This window comes from Leptodactylus fuscus, chromosome 4 (assembly GCF_031893055.1).
Source record: "Leptodactylus fuscus isolate aLepFus1 chromosome 4, aLepFus1.hap2, whole genome shotgun sequence".
In the NCBI taxonomy this organism is placed as follows: domain Eukaryota; kingdom Metazoa; phylum Chordata; class Amphibia; order Anura; family Leptodactylidae; genus Leptodactylus; species Leptodactylus fuscus.
The window spans coordinates 132,140,363-132,156,292 of NC_134268.1; the positions used below are offsets into that span (position 1 = coordinate 132,140,363).

Below are 15,930 nucleotides of genomic sequence, written 5' to 3' on the forward strand. Positions count from 1 at the left end.
ATCAGTGCTAGCAGGGAAATTAATTTAGTATAGGTGTACCCCCACTGTATTAGTATAGTACGTACACTACCTGTAGTAAATCTTCTCTTAGTGTCTTAACTATGCATTTATTGCTTCACAAACTACTGTATTCCACCATGACAGAATGCCTACTCGCATTTCCCTACTCAATTAGACTTTTTTTCTACCAACCAGCAGCAGTAGCAGGATGCTAGAAGAAACTATGGGGGAATTAACCCCTTAACAGTCACATTAAAATTGCAAAAATCCTTCTTGAAAATGTAATTGAATATTATATGTAATATCCCCTTCCCTGAAGTGACAGGAGAATAATGACATAATTTTCACTCCTTGCATTGTCAATTGAACCTGGTCTCCTGCACACTGGAGGAAGTGAAAGTTGCAAGTATATTCAACTCTACTTTAACCAGTGATATCTCAAAATCTAGGCAGGCTACCGACATGATCTCGGTCTTGTATTAAAGTGAAGATAGCGCCCATAGCCCATGTGCCTCCGGAGTTAGGGGGGATAACTAAGGGCTGTACACCACAAATGCAGTGTGAGCTTTGCTTCTGCAAAAACTTGCAACTTTTGGTCCCCTTTTCCAAATTACTTGTCATTTTTTGAATAAGTGAGTGGAATTTAGTGGGAGACTCGTGGCCCCTCACAGCCCTCTTTATTTACTATAATTTACACAAGTAACTGCTGAAATAAATGACAAGTTCTTAGCAAGAATTGATTTCAGTTTCTGGTGTGTTGCCAGATATGTAAATATACATGTGAAAGTACTCTTATAAATCTGCTGTGCTTCAGAATAAGATTTTTTTCCTACTGGATTACTATTACAAAGAGCTTTACCTATTACACGTCTCTCCTTTACGCATATTATTCTAGTTAAGTGACACTTTAGAAATGAACATAAATATATGTTAACGTAGCTACAGATAAATAACAGCATAACATGGAATTTTGGGACAAACTGACAAAACATAATATTTTTAATTAAAAAACACAAATTTTACTCAATAAATACTTTTCTAGAAACCTTCATATGTGTTTTAAAGAGGACCTTTCATGTCCTGGTGGTGTTATACAGAGAGAAAGAAAGCTTACAGTGCACACTGTCAACTTTGCCAATATGTTCTACCGGGTGCAGCAGTATGGCTGCCATGGGTTTTGGCATCCATATCGCTGCACTGTCAGAAGGGCTAGCCTGAGCTGAGCTGTAAGGTTGGCCCCCTCTGACAGTGCAGTGATATTGGTGCCAAAACTAACTGCACCGATATTTATACAACAAGGAAACATACCAGCAAAGCACAGAGTACAATATGAACTACTTGTCTTATTAGCAAATCACAAGTAGTAATGATTACGGTAATTGTAAAAAAAAAAAAAAATTCATCTAAGGTAAAAGTAGATACCAATCAGTCTATTTTGTGCCATGTATAACATGTCACATTACTCAACCTTACGCAGTTAGTCAACTAAATGAGATACATACAAGGACGGAAATACATAAAAAGTGGCTTGACCAGCAACCAAAAGAAATAAATTTAACAGGATTTAAAACAAATTATCACATATATCAAGTTTCATTTCCCTTTCTGCCCATACAAATGAAGATAATTCACTTGCTTTTTCCTACACCGATTTTTATACATTTTAGCCATTTCACCACCCATAATCCTATAAGGCACATTAAAAGATAGAGGAATAGGAACACCATAAAGATTCTAGCTCCTTATGTCATAGATTTGTGACATGTATTTGCCAATAACATCAGCTGATGAATACTGACAGGCTAAAAATGTTCCCAGGAAGGGACAGTAGTAGCTGCACCTATCAGCAATGGATTGGATCAGCTCCTCTCCTGGAAAAACCATTTCTGCAGGTCAGAGTTTGAGCATGGTCTTAACACAGGTGCAGGGCTCCCCGTGCTAGTAGTTCTCTCAGCTTGAACACACTTTTGTGTTTGCTGGTGCAGCAGAGTACCATCCTGTAAGTAAAAAAAAAGACAATAGTTAACAATAGACAACTTAGATTGATTTAATAGAGCATGTAATTCTGTTCCAAAATGTAATGCACTTTACTTAAAAATGCTGCAGCTTACTACAAGAAAAACCTCACTAAAGTTTATGCCACTAGGTGCCTCCCTTCTTGCTAATTTGCAGTTTACTGTTATTAGGGAAATCCTATCCATGGATACTGTGAAGACATCTTGCTTTTGTAATGTGAGTGCAGGGAGAGGGTCTGTTCTCTCATCACACAGTGAATGGAAAGGGGAGGGGAGATTCACCTTATAGAATCCATACAACACTGTAAACTGCTTATACTGTAAGAAATGTCTTCTATGTATCTACTTCTTGTTGCTTGAGTGATTACTGAAGGGGTATTATTCGCTGACAGCAAGCAGCTTTCCTGACTCTGCTCATAGATTGCTCTTTTACTATGTCAGAGATCTTTTTAACTGCATCATGCAGCTTGTATTTGCCCAATATTTCCAGTTCAGTGTTCCTAGATCTCCTATATTATGCTCACTTTTCTTAGCTATTTGCTATTGTACAGTTACTCCTGGCATAATCACATGTAAACAATTCAGAATTGTCTATAATGGATAGGAAACTGCGCAGACTGCTCCTTATTGTACGTATTGCCTCAGATACAAATGTAAATTGAATATTATCAGCAGAAACAATGACAGCACACTATCTATGAAGGCTTATACAGTCATAAAACAGACTGCCAAGCAAGACCCTGCAGATCAGCTGTTCATAAAAATGCAGATATCCTTTAAAGACAGTCTGTCAGCGCCAAAATGCCTCCCATACCAATAATTTTACCATGTAGGGGGCTTTCATAGGAGTATAAACATATTTTTGTGGCTATAAATCAATAACGCAATGTAGATAATCATCTTTTTATTGATATACAAATCAGCCTGCAAGTGGAACGGGGCAAGCCAGATTTATTGGATTTTCCTATAGATAGTTGCAAATGCAGAGGCTTTTCTCTGGAATTGGGCAAAATGTCGCTGTGATTGACATTTTAAGCTTCTGTCTTTAGGGAAATCTGGTAAATCAGACCCTGCCCCTGATGCATTTACAGATTGTTCTGCATATACATAAAAAATGTATATATTATCTCTGTAACACACTGAAATTTCCCCATGGTGGGACTATTAAAGGATTATCTTATCTAGATTACTTCAAAAGCTTATAGTCATAAATGTATGTCTGCTCCTATTAAATTCCCATACAAGGCACAAATATACACACACACACACACTGACAAATTTGTAGGTATCCCTCGTTTAAAGAAAGAAAAACTCACAATGGTCACAGAAATAACTTGAATCTGACAAATGTAATAATAAATAAAAATTCTATGAAAATGAACAAATGAAAGTCAGACATTGCTTTTCACTTCAACAGAATGTTTATAAACATAAAACAGGCCTGGACAGAAATGATGGTTCCTTTAACTTAATATTTTGTTACACAACCTTTTGAGGCAATCACTGCAATCCAATTCCTGTAACTATCAATGACACTTCTGCACCTCTCAACAGGTATTTTGGCCCCCTCCTCATGAGCAAACTGCTTCAGTTTTCTCGGGTTTGAAGGGTGCCTTTTCCAGACGGCATGTTTCAGCTCCTTCCAAAAATGCTCAATAGGATTTAGGTCATGGCTCATAGAAAGCCACTTCAGAATAGTCCAATGTTTTCCTCTTAGCCATTCTTGGGTGTTTTTATCTGTGTGTTTTGGGTCATTGCCCTGAGCAAGACCCATGACCTGCAACTGAGACCAAGCTTTCTGACACTGGGCAGCACATTTCTCTCTAGAATCCCTTGATAGACTTGAGATTGAGATTTCACTGTACCCTGCACAGATTCAAGACACCCTGTGCCAGATGCAGCAAAGCAGCCCCAGAACATAACAGTTCCTCCTCCATGTTTCACGGTAAGGACAGTATTCTTTTGAAAATATGCTTCATTTTTTTTATGTAGATTGTGAGTCACACACATAGGGCTCACCATGTACATTTTTCCCTGTCAGTATGTCTTTGGAGTATGGGATAGAAATCCATGCAAACACAGAGAGAACATACAAACTCCTTGCAGATGTTTTTTTGTTTTGCCCTTGGCAGGATTTGAACCAACGACTCCAGCATCTGCAGTGCTAACCACTGAGCCACCATGTGGCCCCTAAATATGCTTCATTTTTCTGTCTGTGAATAGAGAAATTATGTGCCTTGCCAAAAAGTTAAAAAAAAAAATTCTCATCTGTCCATAGGACATTCTCCCAGAAGCTTTGTGGCTTGTCAACATGTAGTTTGGCAAATTCCAGTCTGGCTTTTTTATGATTGTTTTCAACAATGGTGTCCTCCTTGGTCATCTCCCATGAAGTCCACTTTGGCTCAAACAACGACATATGGTGCAATCTGATACTGATGTTCCTTGAGCTTGAAGTTCACCTTTAATCCTTTTAGAAGTCTTTCTGGGATCTTTTGTTACCATTTGTATTAACTGTCTCTCATTTTTTATCAATTTTCCTCCTGCGGCCAAGTCCAGGGAGGTTGGCTACAATCCTATGGATATTAAATTTCTGAATAATATGTGCAACTGTAATCACAGGAACATCAAGCTGCTTGGAGATGGTCTTATAACCTTTACCTTTAACATGCTTGTCTATAATTTTCTTTCTAAGCTCCTGAGACATCTTTCCTTCGCTTCCTCTTGTCCATGTTGAGTGTGGTACACACTGTGTCACCTAAACAGCACAGTGAGTAACTGTAGGCCTATATACAGCCCACTGACTGACTACAAGATTGTAGACACCCGTCATGCTAATTAGTGGACACACCTTGATGTAACATGGCCCTCTGGTCACATTATTTTCAGGGTAACCATCATTTCTGTCCAGGCCTGTTTCATGAGTTTTATTTTTTTTAAAACTCTGTTGAAACATGGTTGAAAAGCAATGTCTGACTTTCATTTGTTCATTTTCATTGAATTTTTAGTTATTATTTTGTCAGATTCAAGTTATTTCTAGGACCATTGTGGGTTTTTCTTTCAATAAACAAGGATTACCAACATTTTTGTCCACGTGTCTGTCTCTGTGTGTGTACACATTATATATATATATATATATATATATATATATATATATACATACATACACACACACAAAATGTCCTTTAAATGCCTTCATATCTTTACCCAAGTTGCAAAGATGTAAAAGTCCTGTGTGCGGCAGGAAGTAGCCATAGGTAGTAAAAGAGACAAGGACTTTCAGGGCTGTTGTGTTATTGGGAAACCCACAACTCAGAAAAGGCGACATGTACACATATATGTGTGTGTGTGTTGCCAGCCTGTGATTGAATGCCATGGATGTCATCTGTGTGCCTCCCGTGCTACCATGGCCCTATTCATTGCCTCCAGTGAGCATGGTGCACAAAACGGACAGGAATAGAACCTGTCCTGAGTTTTGCTCACAGCCCCATATACCGAACAGTGAAAATACACGGTTGTTTGGGCCAAAGAAATGAATTCATTGCACTGGCCATAAAAAACATGGCTAACACACTGACTATGCACACAGCTGTGTGCATGAGGCCTGAAATTGCAATCTGACAGTTCTGACAGAAAATGAAATTGTGTGCAAAAGAGCATATGTACTGTATACATTGCTCTACCTGCACCTAATGTTAGATTTAACAACGGTTAGTCATACCTCTCTGAAAATAAACTTCTGGTTTTCAGGCACGTTTTGCCCATTTTCCCGACATAAGTACATTGTTAACTGGTCAGAGCCTTGGTCTATAGCGACACAGCCTTCAGGTTGTCGAGTGTTGTACCGAATCTCATTATAAGATGTATATTCAAAGAACTGAAAATACAAAATTAATGTAATCATCTGTATTTATACTTTAATATATCAACATCTGTTTGAAAATTGCTTTTGGGAAATTGGTTATTTTGGGTATCAAAGACATTTTCTTTTAGACAGTTTCATGAACCTGCCCCACAGTTCAGCACACCACGGTATATATATTACAAATTTTTACTTAGCAACAAAAGAGCAGGGGCGGACACATCCCATGTGCAGCCAGTTTAGCAGCATTGGGGCCTAGATGGAGGAGGGGGCCCCACCAAGATGGATAGAAGTAGTTCACAATCAGGGACAACAGAGGAGGACATTAACGTAATCTATTTTTCACTCACTACAAGAGTGGCTAAGCCTAGTGCCGGGAAGTATGAGCAAGGGATGCATGTGAAGTGTTTAAGTGATGTGCTCAGAAGTGTCTGAGATATAAGTGATTAAAATACGCACTTTGATGTGTGTGCTATATGCATATAATATGTGGGTGACGTGCTCTATGCATAGAATATGAGTGATGTATGCTGTAAGCAGTGAGCTCTCTGCATACAGAGATGGGCAAATCAGTTCGAACCGAGCCAGGTTTGACCCAAATTGCTTTTTTATTTTGTTTTCTTTTACAAAACTAAACAAATGAAGATGTGTCTCAGGCACACTAAAATAGCCACCCAGAGATGACCTAAGCACACCATATATCATAACGCGTGGTGTGCCCAGGTATCCACACAGAGGAGTACCAGACATCACCAGGAGTCACTGGTGACAATGCACAGAGGCAACAAAAGGAGAGTATGAATTTATTTTTTGTTACATCTCCCTTGGGCCTCCACCTATTATTATCTGAAGAGACCCCAGAGTGTTTAATCAAGTCGCATTGACATAACTTCACTATGGTTGCCTTAGAGAGCTAGAAATGAGAAAGATAAGTTTCTAGAAGCCTTAAACAGTGGTCTGCAACTTTGTAACTATCAGGGTAGTGCCTGCCACAGGGCCTGGTACATTAGGGGGCCTGGCGACAGCTACCGCTGAGTTTTTTTATTTTTTTTAATAGGCTGTTACCAGCTGGAGTTGCAGGGGGTCGGGATCGGTAAGTGATGCCGTGGGCCCCACAAACACGGTTATTATACTCTGGGGTCTTTTCTTATAATGATCGGAGGCCCAGGAGAGGTAAGGAAACATAAAAAAAACACTGTTACTTACCTCTCCGGGTTTTGGGCAGGCTTTGGGCCTTCTTGTGTGACGTCCCATGACCGGGGCCTGCGTCCTTATGCGTTGCAACATAGGCCCCCAGGGTCACATGACATCCCGGACATCATTGTAGATGGCCACCATCAGCGGGGAGCGCAGAGATAGGTAAGTGTTTGTATCCCTCCTGGGTCTCTGATTATTATACTCTGGGATCTGAAAAGATCCCAGAGTATAATAATTGTTCATGGGTGTCCACAATGGGGCATAATACTGTGTGCAGGGGCCAGTATGGAGCATAATTCTATGTGCAGGGGCCACTATGGGGCATAATAGTGCACGCAGGAATGTGTTTGTGGGGGAGGGGGGTTGGTCAGGGTCTTTGGTCAGCGGGAGGGGCATGTCAAAAGTTCGCCACGTGGCCCCTCTTCTCTTTTAAGCCAATTTAAGGTGTCATTCGACTCAAAACGAATGAGGACCCGAGTTTCAGAATGCAGAACAAATCTTGAGAGGGTCACACATCTCTATATGCACGTAATATAAATGTGTGCTGTATGCATGTAATTTACAAGCGACATATGTTGTATGCATGTAATATGAATGACGTGTGCTATATGCATGATTTATGTGAGTATTGTTTGTTGCATGCATGTAGTATTTCAGTGGCGTGCACAGTATTCATGTAATAAATGAATACTATGTGAGTGAAGTATACTGTGTGCATGTAATATTAGTGATGTGTGTTTGCATTTAATATCTGAGTGAAATGTGCAGCATGCAGGTAGATGTACGGTAGAATGACGTGTGCTGTGCGCATCCAATATGTGAATGGTTTGAGGGATATGTGTGATGTATGTGACTAATATGTGAGTGGTGCGTTATGCATGCCTATATATATATATATATATATATATATATATATATATATATATATATATATAATCTGCCTCTGATGCCTCTTTGGTACAAGTTGGGTCCCATGTGCCAAAGGCACAATTTCTGCGCCAGTTTTCTGGCATACAGAAATATTGAAGGAGCAATATACAGTGGTGTGGACAATTAACGGCGTAGTATACTGTGTGAGTCCCATAGAAGTGGGCAGTATACAGTGTGGGGGCCAATATAGGCTGCAATATACATTGTAGGAGTCAGTTAAGAAGGCTATATACAGTTAGGGAGCCAATAAAGAGGGTGTTATACTGTGTAGGAACCAATAGAGGGGGTGTTATACAGTGTAAAGACCAGTAAAAGTGGACTTTTTACTGTATGGAGGCCAGCAAAGGCAGTGTTTATAGTGTATCATGGCCAGTGAAAAGGGAATGTTATACAGTGCAAATTAGTCCTGTGTATTGAAGTAAGAAGTATCTTACTGGACATGAAAACCTAACATGCTACACTATTGGATCCAGATTTTGTTGACCTGCAAATGGGGTAGTTCCAGTAAAGAAGGGTGTAGCCTAAAAATTTTGGTTAGTGGGACCGCAGACCATAATTCTTCTTAGGTCCCCTGAAATACCAAGCCCGCCCTGCATTTCATGATAAATTTATTACATTAATTTGTATTCTTTCTTCTACCTGATTTTGTCCCATTCCATGGCAGGGGTAGAGAATAACCTTTTGCCCAGTGACATCATTCTCACTTGGAGGATTGTAGTCAAAGCAGTAGTTAGCCATCCCCTTATTTTTAAGCTGTAGATGACAAATTAAGAAATATTGTAACATGTTTCACTGTTTTACATACAATTTAAAAAATAATTTTGGTGCAATGTGTACAAAAAAACAAAAAACCAGGAACAGGACTTGCACAATATTTACGTGTTTAATATACTTCTTCCATCACACTCTACCAGGAGGCATAACTTAGCAGGGAAGGCTTAAAATGAGCCAAATTACCTAATGACATGGCTGCCACAAAGTGTATCCACCAGCTACAGCATACACCTCGAAACGCATTTCACCTCATAGGCTTTGTCAGAAGGTACTGCACAATGGCAAGTGTTTTTACTTAGCCCACACTAACATATATTTCTACCACTGCCCATTGTGTAGGACCTCCTTACTAAGCTGACAAGGTGAAACGTGTCAAAGTGTATGCTGTAGCTGGTGGATACACTTTGTGGCAGCCATGTCATTAAATAATTTGTGTGCATTATTATGAGGCAAGGTGTTGTGGCATGTTATGCTGACCACTATGCTACAAATTGATATTACTTCTGGCAAAAGCAGCCAGCAGAGCTGCAGGACTGTGCTGTGCTGGGAAGATACCAGAACCCAGATTAATTAGAAAAAAAAAAATTATGCTGGACAACCTCTTTAAAGTGTGGTACATTAGTGGGGTGTATTAAAGGGGTTGTCCAAGCATAGTTTTTATGGTTTATCCTCATTACAGACCATAAATACCTGATCTGTATGGGGCTGATACCCAGACCGATCAGCTGTACGAAGCCACTTCCGTTCTGTACACAATATGGGGTGTAAAGCAGAAAGCTCTGTCCACTGTATATTAGCCGGCACCGTCACTGCATCTCAGCACTTATTGAAGTTAGTGAAATCTGAGCTGCAGTGAAGGCGCCAGGCTATTATACAGCAGATGGAGCTTTCTGCTTGTGGCCCTCTGTTGTATACAGAACATGCCCCGAAAGTGGCTCTGTACAGCTGATGGGGTCCACGTGTCAACCCCCCTAACAGTCAGGTATTTATGGCCTATCCTTAGCATAGGCTATAAAAATAATTAACCCTGAACAACCCCTTTACTATGTCCCACACATTTTAATGTCCCCCCTCACAGGATGTTGGCTCCCATATCTGCCCCCACACAATATAATGGCCCCATCACTGCTCCCCATATGAAGAGGCCACTGTATTTAGGGACCCGTGAAGTGGCCACAAACAAATTTGATCCAGACAACCCCTTTAAAGAAGTTGTCCATAAATTGGAGTGACCCCTGTTGCCGCCAAGGAGGTGTTAAAAAAAAAATATATATAATAAACACACCATACTCAACTGTCGTCAGCACCCTGTTGTCCTCCACCTGGAAATCCTGTACCCAGTTCGTCTTAGCGGTCACATGAGGTGCAGGACCCCCAGCAAGAACGCGCCAGCATGAGACTGAATGGACATTGGCGGCAGACAACGGGGTGCCGAGGACAGGCGAGTATGCTTTTTTTCATTTTAATCCTCCTGCACACCACATTGGTTGCTCCAATTCCTGGACAACATCTTTAAAGGATTTATCCAGGTTTCTAATATTGATGGTCTGTCCTTAGGATAGGCCATCTATATTACACCTGCGGGAGTCTGACAGCCAGCACCTCTGTAGATCAGCTTTTCCAGGACAGTAAGGCTACAGGTAATGATGACAATTCTAGGAGCCATGCTGTTCACTTGCCATATAGGATGTAGCAGTGGGTTTAAGAAGTGTAGTGGTGCACATCGTATGGTGGGTGAGCAGCATTGCTCCTAATAGGGCAACTAAAGGTAATAACCTATCTTGGTACAGCTTGGATACTCCAGTCCGACCCTCATGTGCTGCCACCCTTAACCAGAATAATGGTGTGTTCTTCCTTAGTAAATATGCCTCAATATGACAGCAAGTCTTTAACAACTAATCGGTTTTTCATCATACAGGTCTTGACTTTATTAATTGCACTGGGGGGGTAATTTTAAATATCTTTACAATCATACCATTCCATAACTCCCTGGATTATCTTCTGGGACATGGAGTTCTGGGTAAACGTTCTCTAAAAACCACTTGAAAGATTTACACTGCAGCTTCTGCCTTAGCTGCAATCTTTCAGTTACATCTCCATAAGGTTCCTGAAAAACACATGTTGAAAATATGAGATAAAAAATAGAGAAAAGCATTTAACATCAAAGTCAGATATGTTTACAACCTGTTCAATTTTTTTCAGTTAGTAGCCAAATGCCAGATAGACAGTTGCCAGACTATGGCAACTGATGTTTAAAAGGAATATGTCGTCAGTTTTTACATTTATTTATTAAAATCAGATATTGATATTAATCTGTTTTTAATTTCTGCGGGGGTAGGGGGGGGGGTAGATAAACTGTGACATCAGCTATTGTCAACAGTGGATGTAATCATGTCAATAGAGATATTTGTGGAGGTGTCATCTTCAATTGTAATCCAGTCTGTGATGTAAATTGTCTATTAGGCTTAGAGGTCACAGTAAAAGTTGAAGGATATAGTACTTTTTTTTACTTCAGTTAATTCCCTGCCTTCCAAAAGCCAGAACTTTTTTATTTTTTGGTTTACAGAGGGCTTACTTTTTGTGGAACAAATTGTACTTTGTAATGGTATCACTTAATATTCTGCACATTATACTGAGAAACTGAAAGAAAATTCATAATGGGGTGGAATTGTAGAAAAACTGAGTTTATGCATTTTAAGGGCTTTGTTTTTACAATGTTCGCTCTTCAGCCAAAATAACATGTTAAGGGTGAATTCACACTGAGTAAACGCTAGCTTATTCTGAACGTAAAACACGTTCAGAATAAGCGGCGTCTAAAGCAGCTCCATTCATTTCTATGGGAGCGGGGATACGAGCGCTCCCCATAGAAATGAATGGGCTGCTTCTTTCACTCCGTGCAGTCCCATTGAAGTGAATGGGGAGTGCCGGCGTATACGGCAAGCTCTGCTCATGCCGGAGCGTACACGCCGGCACTCCCCATTCACTTCAATGGGACTGCACGGAGTGAAAGAAGCAGCCTATTCATTTCTATGGGGAGCGCTCGTATCCCCGCTCCCATAGAAATGAATGGAGCTGCTTTAGACGCCGCTTATTCTGAACGTGTTTTACGTTCAGAATAAGCTAGCGTTTACTCAGTGTGAATGCACCCTAACTGTGTTCTATGGGTTGGTATAATTATGGCAATACCAAATTTATAAAGTTTTTGTAACTCAGGCATTTTCAGATGAAGGGATACATAATTTACTAATATAATGTTTTATCTCCTTTCTGTGAAATACTGCATTTTTTTCCCTCTTTCCCTTGTTTCTATATTGAATGCAGTTTCAGTTTCTCACTGAATGTTACTGTGTATGGGAGGTTGGGACTGTGTAAAATAGAGAAAATGAGGATAGGGGAAGGGTCACATCAAGCAATTATATCTTGGACATTATAAAACAAACTTGTTTTGGGGGGTCATATGAAAGAAGAGGATGCAGTGTTATCTCTTTATTATTTACAGAGACATCACTGGTTGAAAACAGTCAGATTTGGGATTTTTATATCATTAAATATTATACAGCTGCATATAAATGAAAGATTATGAAGATAATCTGTTTTCCGTTAGCCCAAACAGCAGCACAAGATGGGGTATTCCTGCCCCTGTATGCTGTTAGGACAGGTGGAACTTTTAATTAACTAACAGAACTTTCCCCTATAAGAGGCCGAGAGACCTCCTCCCCCCTGTGTTAGTCCAAGAGTATAAAAATACACAGTAATACAACAATAAATGGGAGGGAGCCTTGTGCTGCTGTTTGGGCTAAGGGAAAACAGATTATCTTCATAATCTTCCATTCCCCTTACGCCCAACAGCAGCACAAGATGGGGATTTAGCAAGTATAACCCCTACTGGGGTGGGTGGTCTTGGCAGGCTGATGGCAAGACAGAATGCCCGAAGGCTACCGAGTCTGCAGAGCACCAGTCCAACCTATAATGTCTAGCAAAGGTCAGCTGCGAACTCCAGGAGGCAGCGGCACATATCTGCTCCAAGGAGAGAGAGCATCTCTCTGCCCAGGAAGTTGACACCGCTCTGGTAGTGTGGGCACAGAAAAATTCTAGCACAGGAAGGTCCTGGGCGTGAAGGGAGCAGATAATGGCTTCTCTGATCCATCTTGACAGGGTCACTTTTGATGCTTTGACACCTCTGTTGTGGCCATAGACATTGATCAGCAGATTCTCCGACCTTCGGAAAGCAGCTGTACAATCTAGGTAAATGCGTAATGCTCTGACCAAGTACAGCTTATGCATCCTTTCCTCCCACTCTAACGTGGGCGAGGGAAAAAAGGCCAATAAGGAAAGTACCTGGTTGATATTACGAAAGGTAGGCACCTTTTGTAAGAATCCCTGGACGAACCTCAGTTGTACCCTGTCGGAGAAGAAGGTGATGAAAGGCTCGGACGCCGCTAAGGCCTGTAATTCTCCAACCCCTCTTGGCGGAGGTTATTGCCAACAGGAAGGTAACCTTGTAAGATAGGTATTTCCAATCCACTTCAGACAAGGGTTCAAAAGGGGGGAGAGCAAAGTCCCTGTAGAACCGCAGCCAGGTCCCACTTAGGGACCGAAGCCTAGCGGCCCTTCTGAGGAATTGCTTGATTAGAGGATCTTGTGATAACCGGGTCCCCAGGAGAGCGGAAAGAACTGAGACCTGAACCTTCAAGGTGGCTGGTGTTAACCCCTTTTCCAGGCCGCTTTGTAGAAATTCCAAGACAGACTCGATGGCAGAGTTGTTGAGCTGCCTATCTGCACACCAACTTTGAAATATCCGGGAGATCCTTTGATAGCTCCGGTTAGTTGATTCCGCTCTTGAATGGGCCAACATTCTTAGAATGCCCTGGGACAGTTCTCTATCTCCGCATACGGCGCGGTCAACCTCTAGGCAGTGAGGTTGAATCTGTCCAGGTCCTGGCAGAGCTGTCTGTTTAGAGTTACCAGGTTTTGGACTTGTGGAAGCCTCCAGTAGGTCCCTTAACTCATCAGAATGAGGTGGGTAAACCATGCCCTTTTCGGCCAGAACGGAATGATCACTATAGCCGAAGTCTGGTCCTGCCTGAGTTTCACCAATACCTTTGGAATCATGGGAATCGGAGGAAAAACGTATGCCAGTTTGAATCTCCAAGGTATTGACAGGGCATCCACCGCCAAAGGATTGTCTTCCCGGTAGAGGGATCAAAACTTCTCTACTTTGGCGTTGTACTGGGTGGCCATCAGTCCCCCCCCACCCACCCAAAACACACACACCCGAGCCACCTATGCTTAAATGCACCACAAGGGTTAATTCAAGATTTGCTAACAAGCAGCACAATAGGCAAAAAAGCTTGTACACAGATGTGGACAAGCATGGCTCTATGGGTGAGAGGGGTTTAAATAGCCCGGGAGGAAGGTGGAAGGGGTGGAACCACCAAGACTCCGCCCCCTCCCCACCACCACCAAGACTATATCTGAAAATGTAGATAGCAATGCACCTGTCATATGAAAGAAGAGAATCTCCTTTTTCATAAGACACCAAAAGCAAGTTTATGCATTTTACATTGTCCAAATTATAAAAGTTTGATCTGACCCTCCCCCACCATCATTTTCTCTACATTTTGCACAGCCTCAAACTCATGTACATAACAAAGAGCAATGTAATACAGATGAGACCATGTAACTATGGTGGCAGCTCTGTTTCAGAGCAACTGCCATATTTAAAGGCCCAGCTTCTGCCATACTATTACAGCAGATAGACAGGTCCTGCAGCCAGCCATCTCCAGCTGGCTGCGGTCTTGTATCACTCCGGGCGACCCTGTTCCTGCCTCCTGTGACCCACCCTACTACATTTAGACTATAAGATGCACCCCCATTTTCCTCCCAAATCTGTAAAACGAAAAAGACAGTAAATTAATTACAAGTGGAAATCTGGTAGTAAGTGTTGAATTACCCTATAGCACAGCAACATGAACATGCTGAGACCTAGAGTCACACCGTGACAGAAAACTAGCCAAAATATTTTTGCACAAAATGTGGTTTTTAACATATAAAACTTACGACTTTTAATTTTGCTCCATCTTTACCTCTTTCACTGCATTAGAACATCCTTGCCCTTCATTATTTATTTATTACATATCTGACCAGGGCAGTAATCTATCTATCTATCTATCTATCTATCTATCTATCTATCTATCTATATATATATATATGTAAATATATTATGAGAAGGTGACAGGGCAGAGTTCTGGAATCTCGCTATATCTCCCCCAGGTTTTCAACTTATAAGTGGTCAAGTGCGGGTCTTGAATAAGCCTCAGCTCCAGGTGTGAGTCCTTGGCTCATTACTGGGCCAGAAAAGGGCTGTAGTTCCTGCATTCTAGTACAGATCCAGGGAGTGAGAGGAGGTGGCTGGGTCTGTCCTGTAACCCTGAGACCAGTGAGACAATATCATTCTTGTTTTGTTCGTGTGGCTGGTAGTAAGTCACAAGTATAGTTAGGTTATCATTTCTGTTTAGTTAGTCGCTCAGATAAGCAGGATTTTGTTTTGGTTTTGCCTGAAATGAAGTCTGTATTTTATTTTGATCATTTTGTCCCTGAAGTGAAGGTTTATTTATTTCTCCTGGTTTTTTTTCTAAATAAACCTGTTTGCTGCATATTTTTGTCCCTGTCTGACTGTGTGGGTCCTCACCTTTGCTGCTACCAAGCTACCTTCCCCCACTATATAAATAGATAGACACTCACTGCTCAAAAAAATAAAGGGAACATTCAAAATAACACATCCTAGATCTGAATGAATGAAATATTCTCATTGAATACTTTGTTCTGTACAAAGTTGAATGTGATGACAACAAAATCACACAAAAATCATCAATGGAAATCAAATCTATTAACCAATGGAGGCCTGGATTTGGAGTCACCCCCAAAATTAAAGTGAGAAAACACACTACAGGCTGATCCAACTTTGATGTAATGTCCTTAAAACGTCAAAATGAGGCTCGGTAGTGTGTGTGGCCTCCCTACAATGCCTGGGCATACTCCTAATAACCATCCGCAACCTTATCGGAGGGATCTCCTCCCAGACCTGGACTAAAGAATCTGCCAACTCCTGGACAGTCTGTGGTGAAACGTGACGTTGGTGGATAGAGCAAGACA

At 41.2% G+C, this 15,930-nt stretch overlaps 2 protein-coding genes across 3 annotated transcripts in view; one reads left to right on the forward strand and one right to left on the reverse strand.

Annotated features, from left to right (window-relative positions):
- Positions 1-15,930, forward strand: part of ICE1 (interactor of little elongation complex ELL subunit 1) — a 205,076-nt gene that overhangs the window by 92,243 nt on the left and 96,903 nt on the right. The window lies entirely within an intron of this gene.
- Positions 1,391-15,930, reverse strand: part of GALNT12 (polypeptide N-acetylgalactosaminyltransferase 12) — a 49,385-nt gene continuing 34,845 nt past the window's right edge. The window contains exons 7-10 of the mRNA XM_075272209.1: positions 10,751-10,882; positions 8,641-8,754; positions 5,734-5,889; positions 1,391-1,997 (exon numbers count right to left, since the gene is read on the reverse strand). Coding sequence (XP_075128310.1) covers positions 1,860-1,997; positions 5,734-5,889; positions 8,641-8,754; positions 10,751-10,882 — 540 coding nt within the window. The 3' untranslated portion in view covers positions 1,391-1,859. The remainder of the gene's footprint in view (positions 1,998-5,733; positions 5,890-8,640; positions 8,755-10,750; positions 10,883-15,930) is intronic.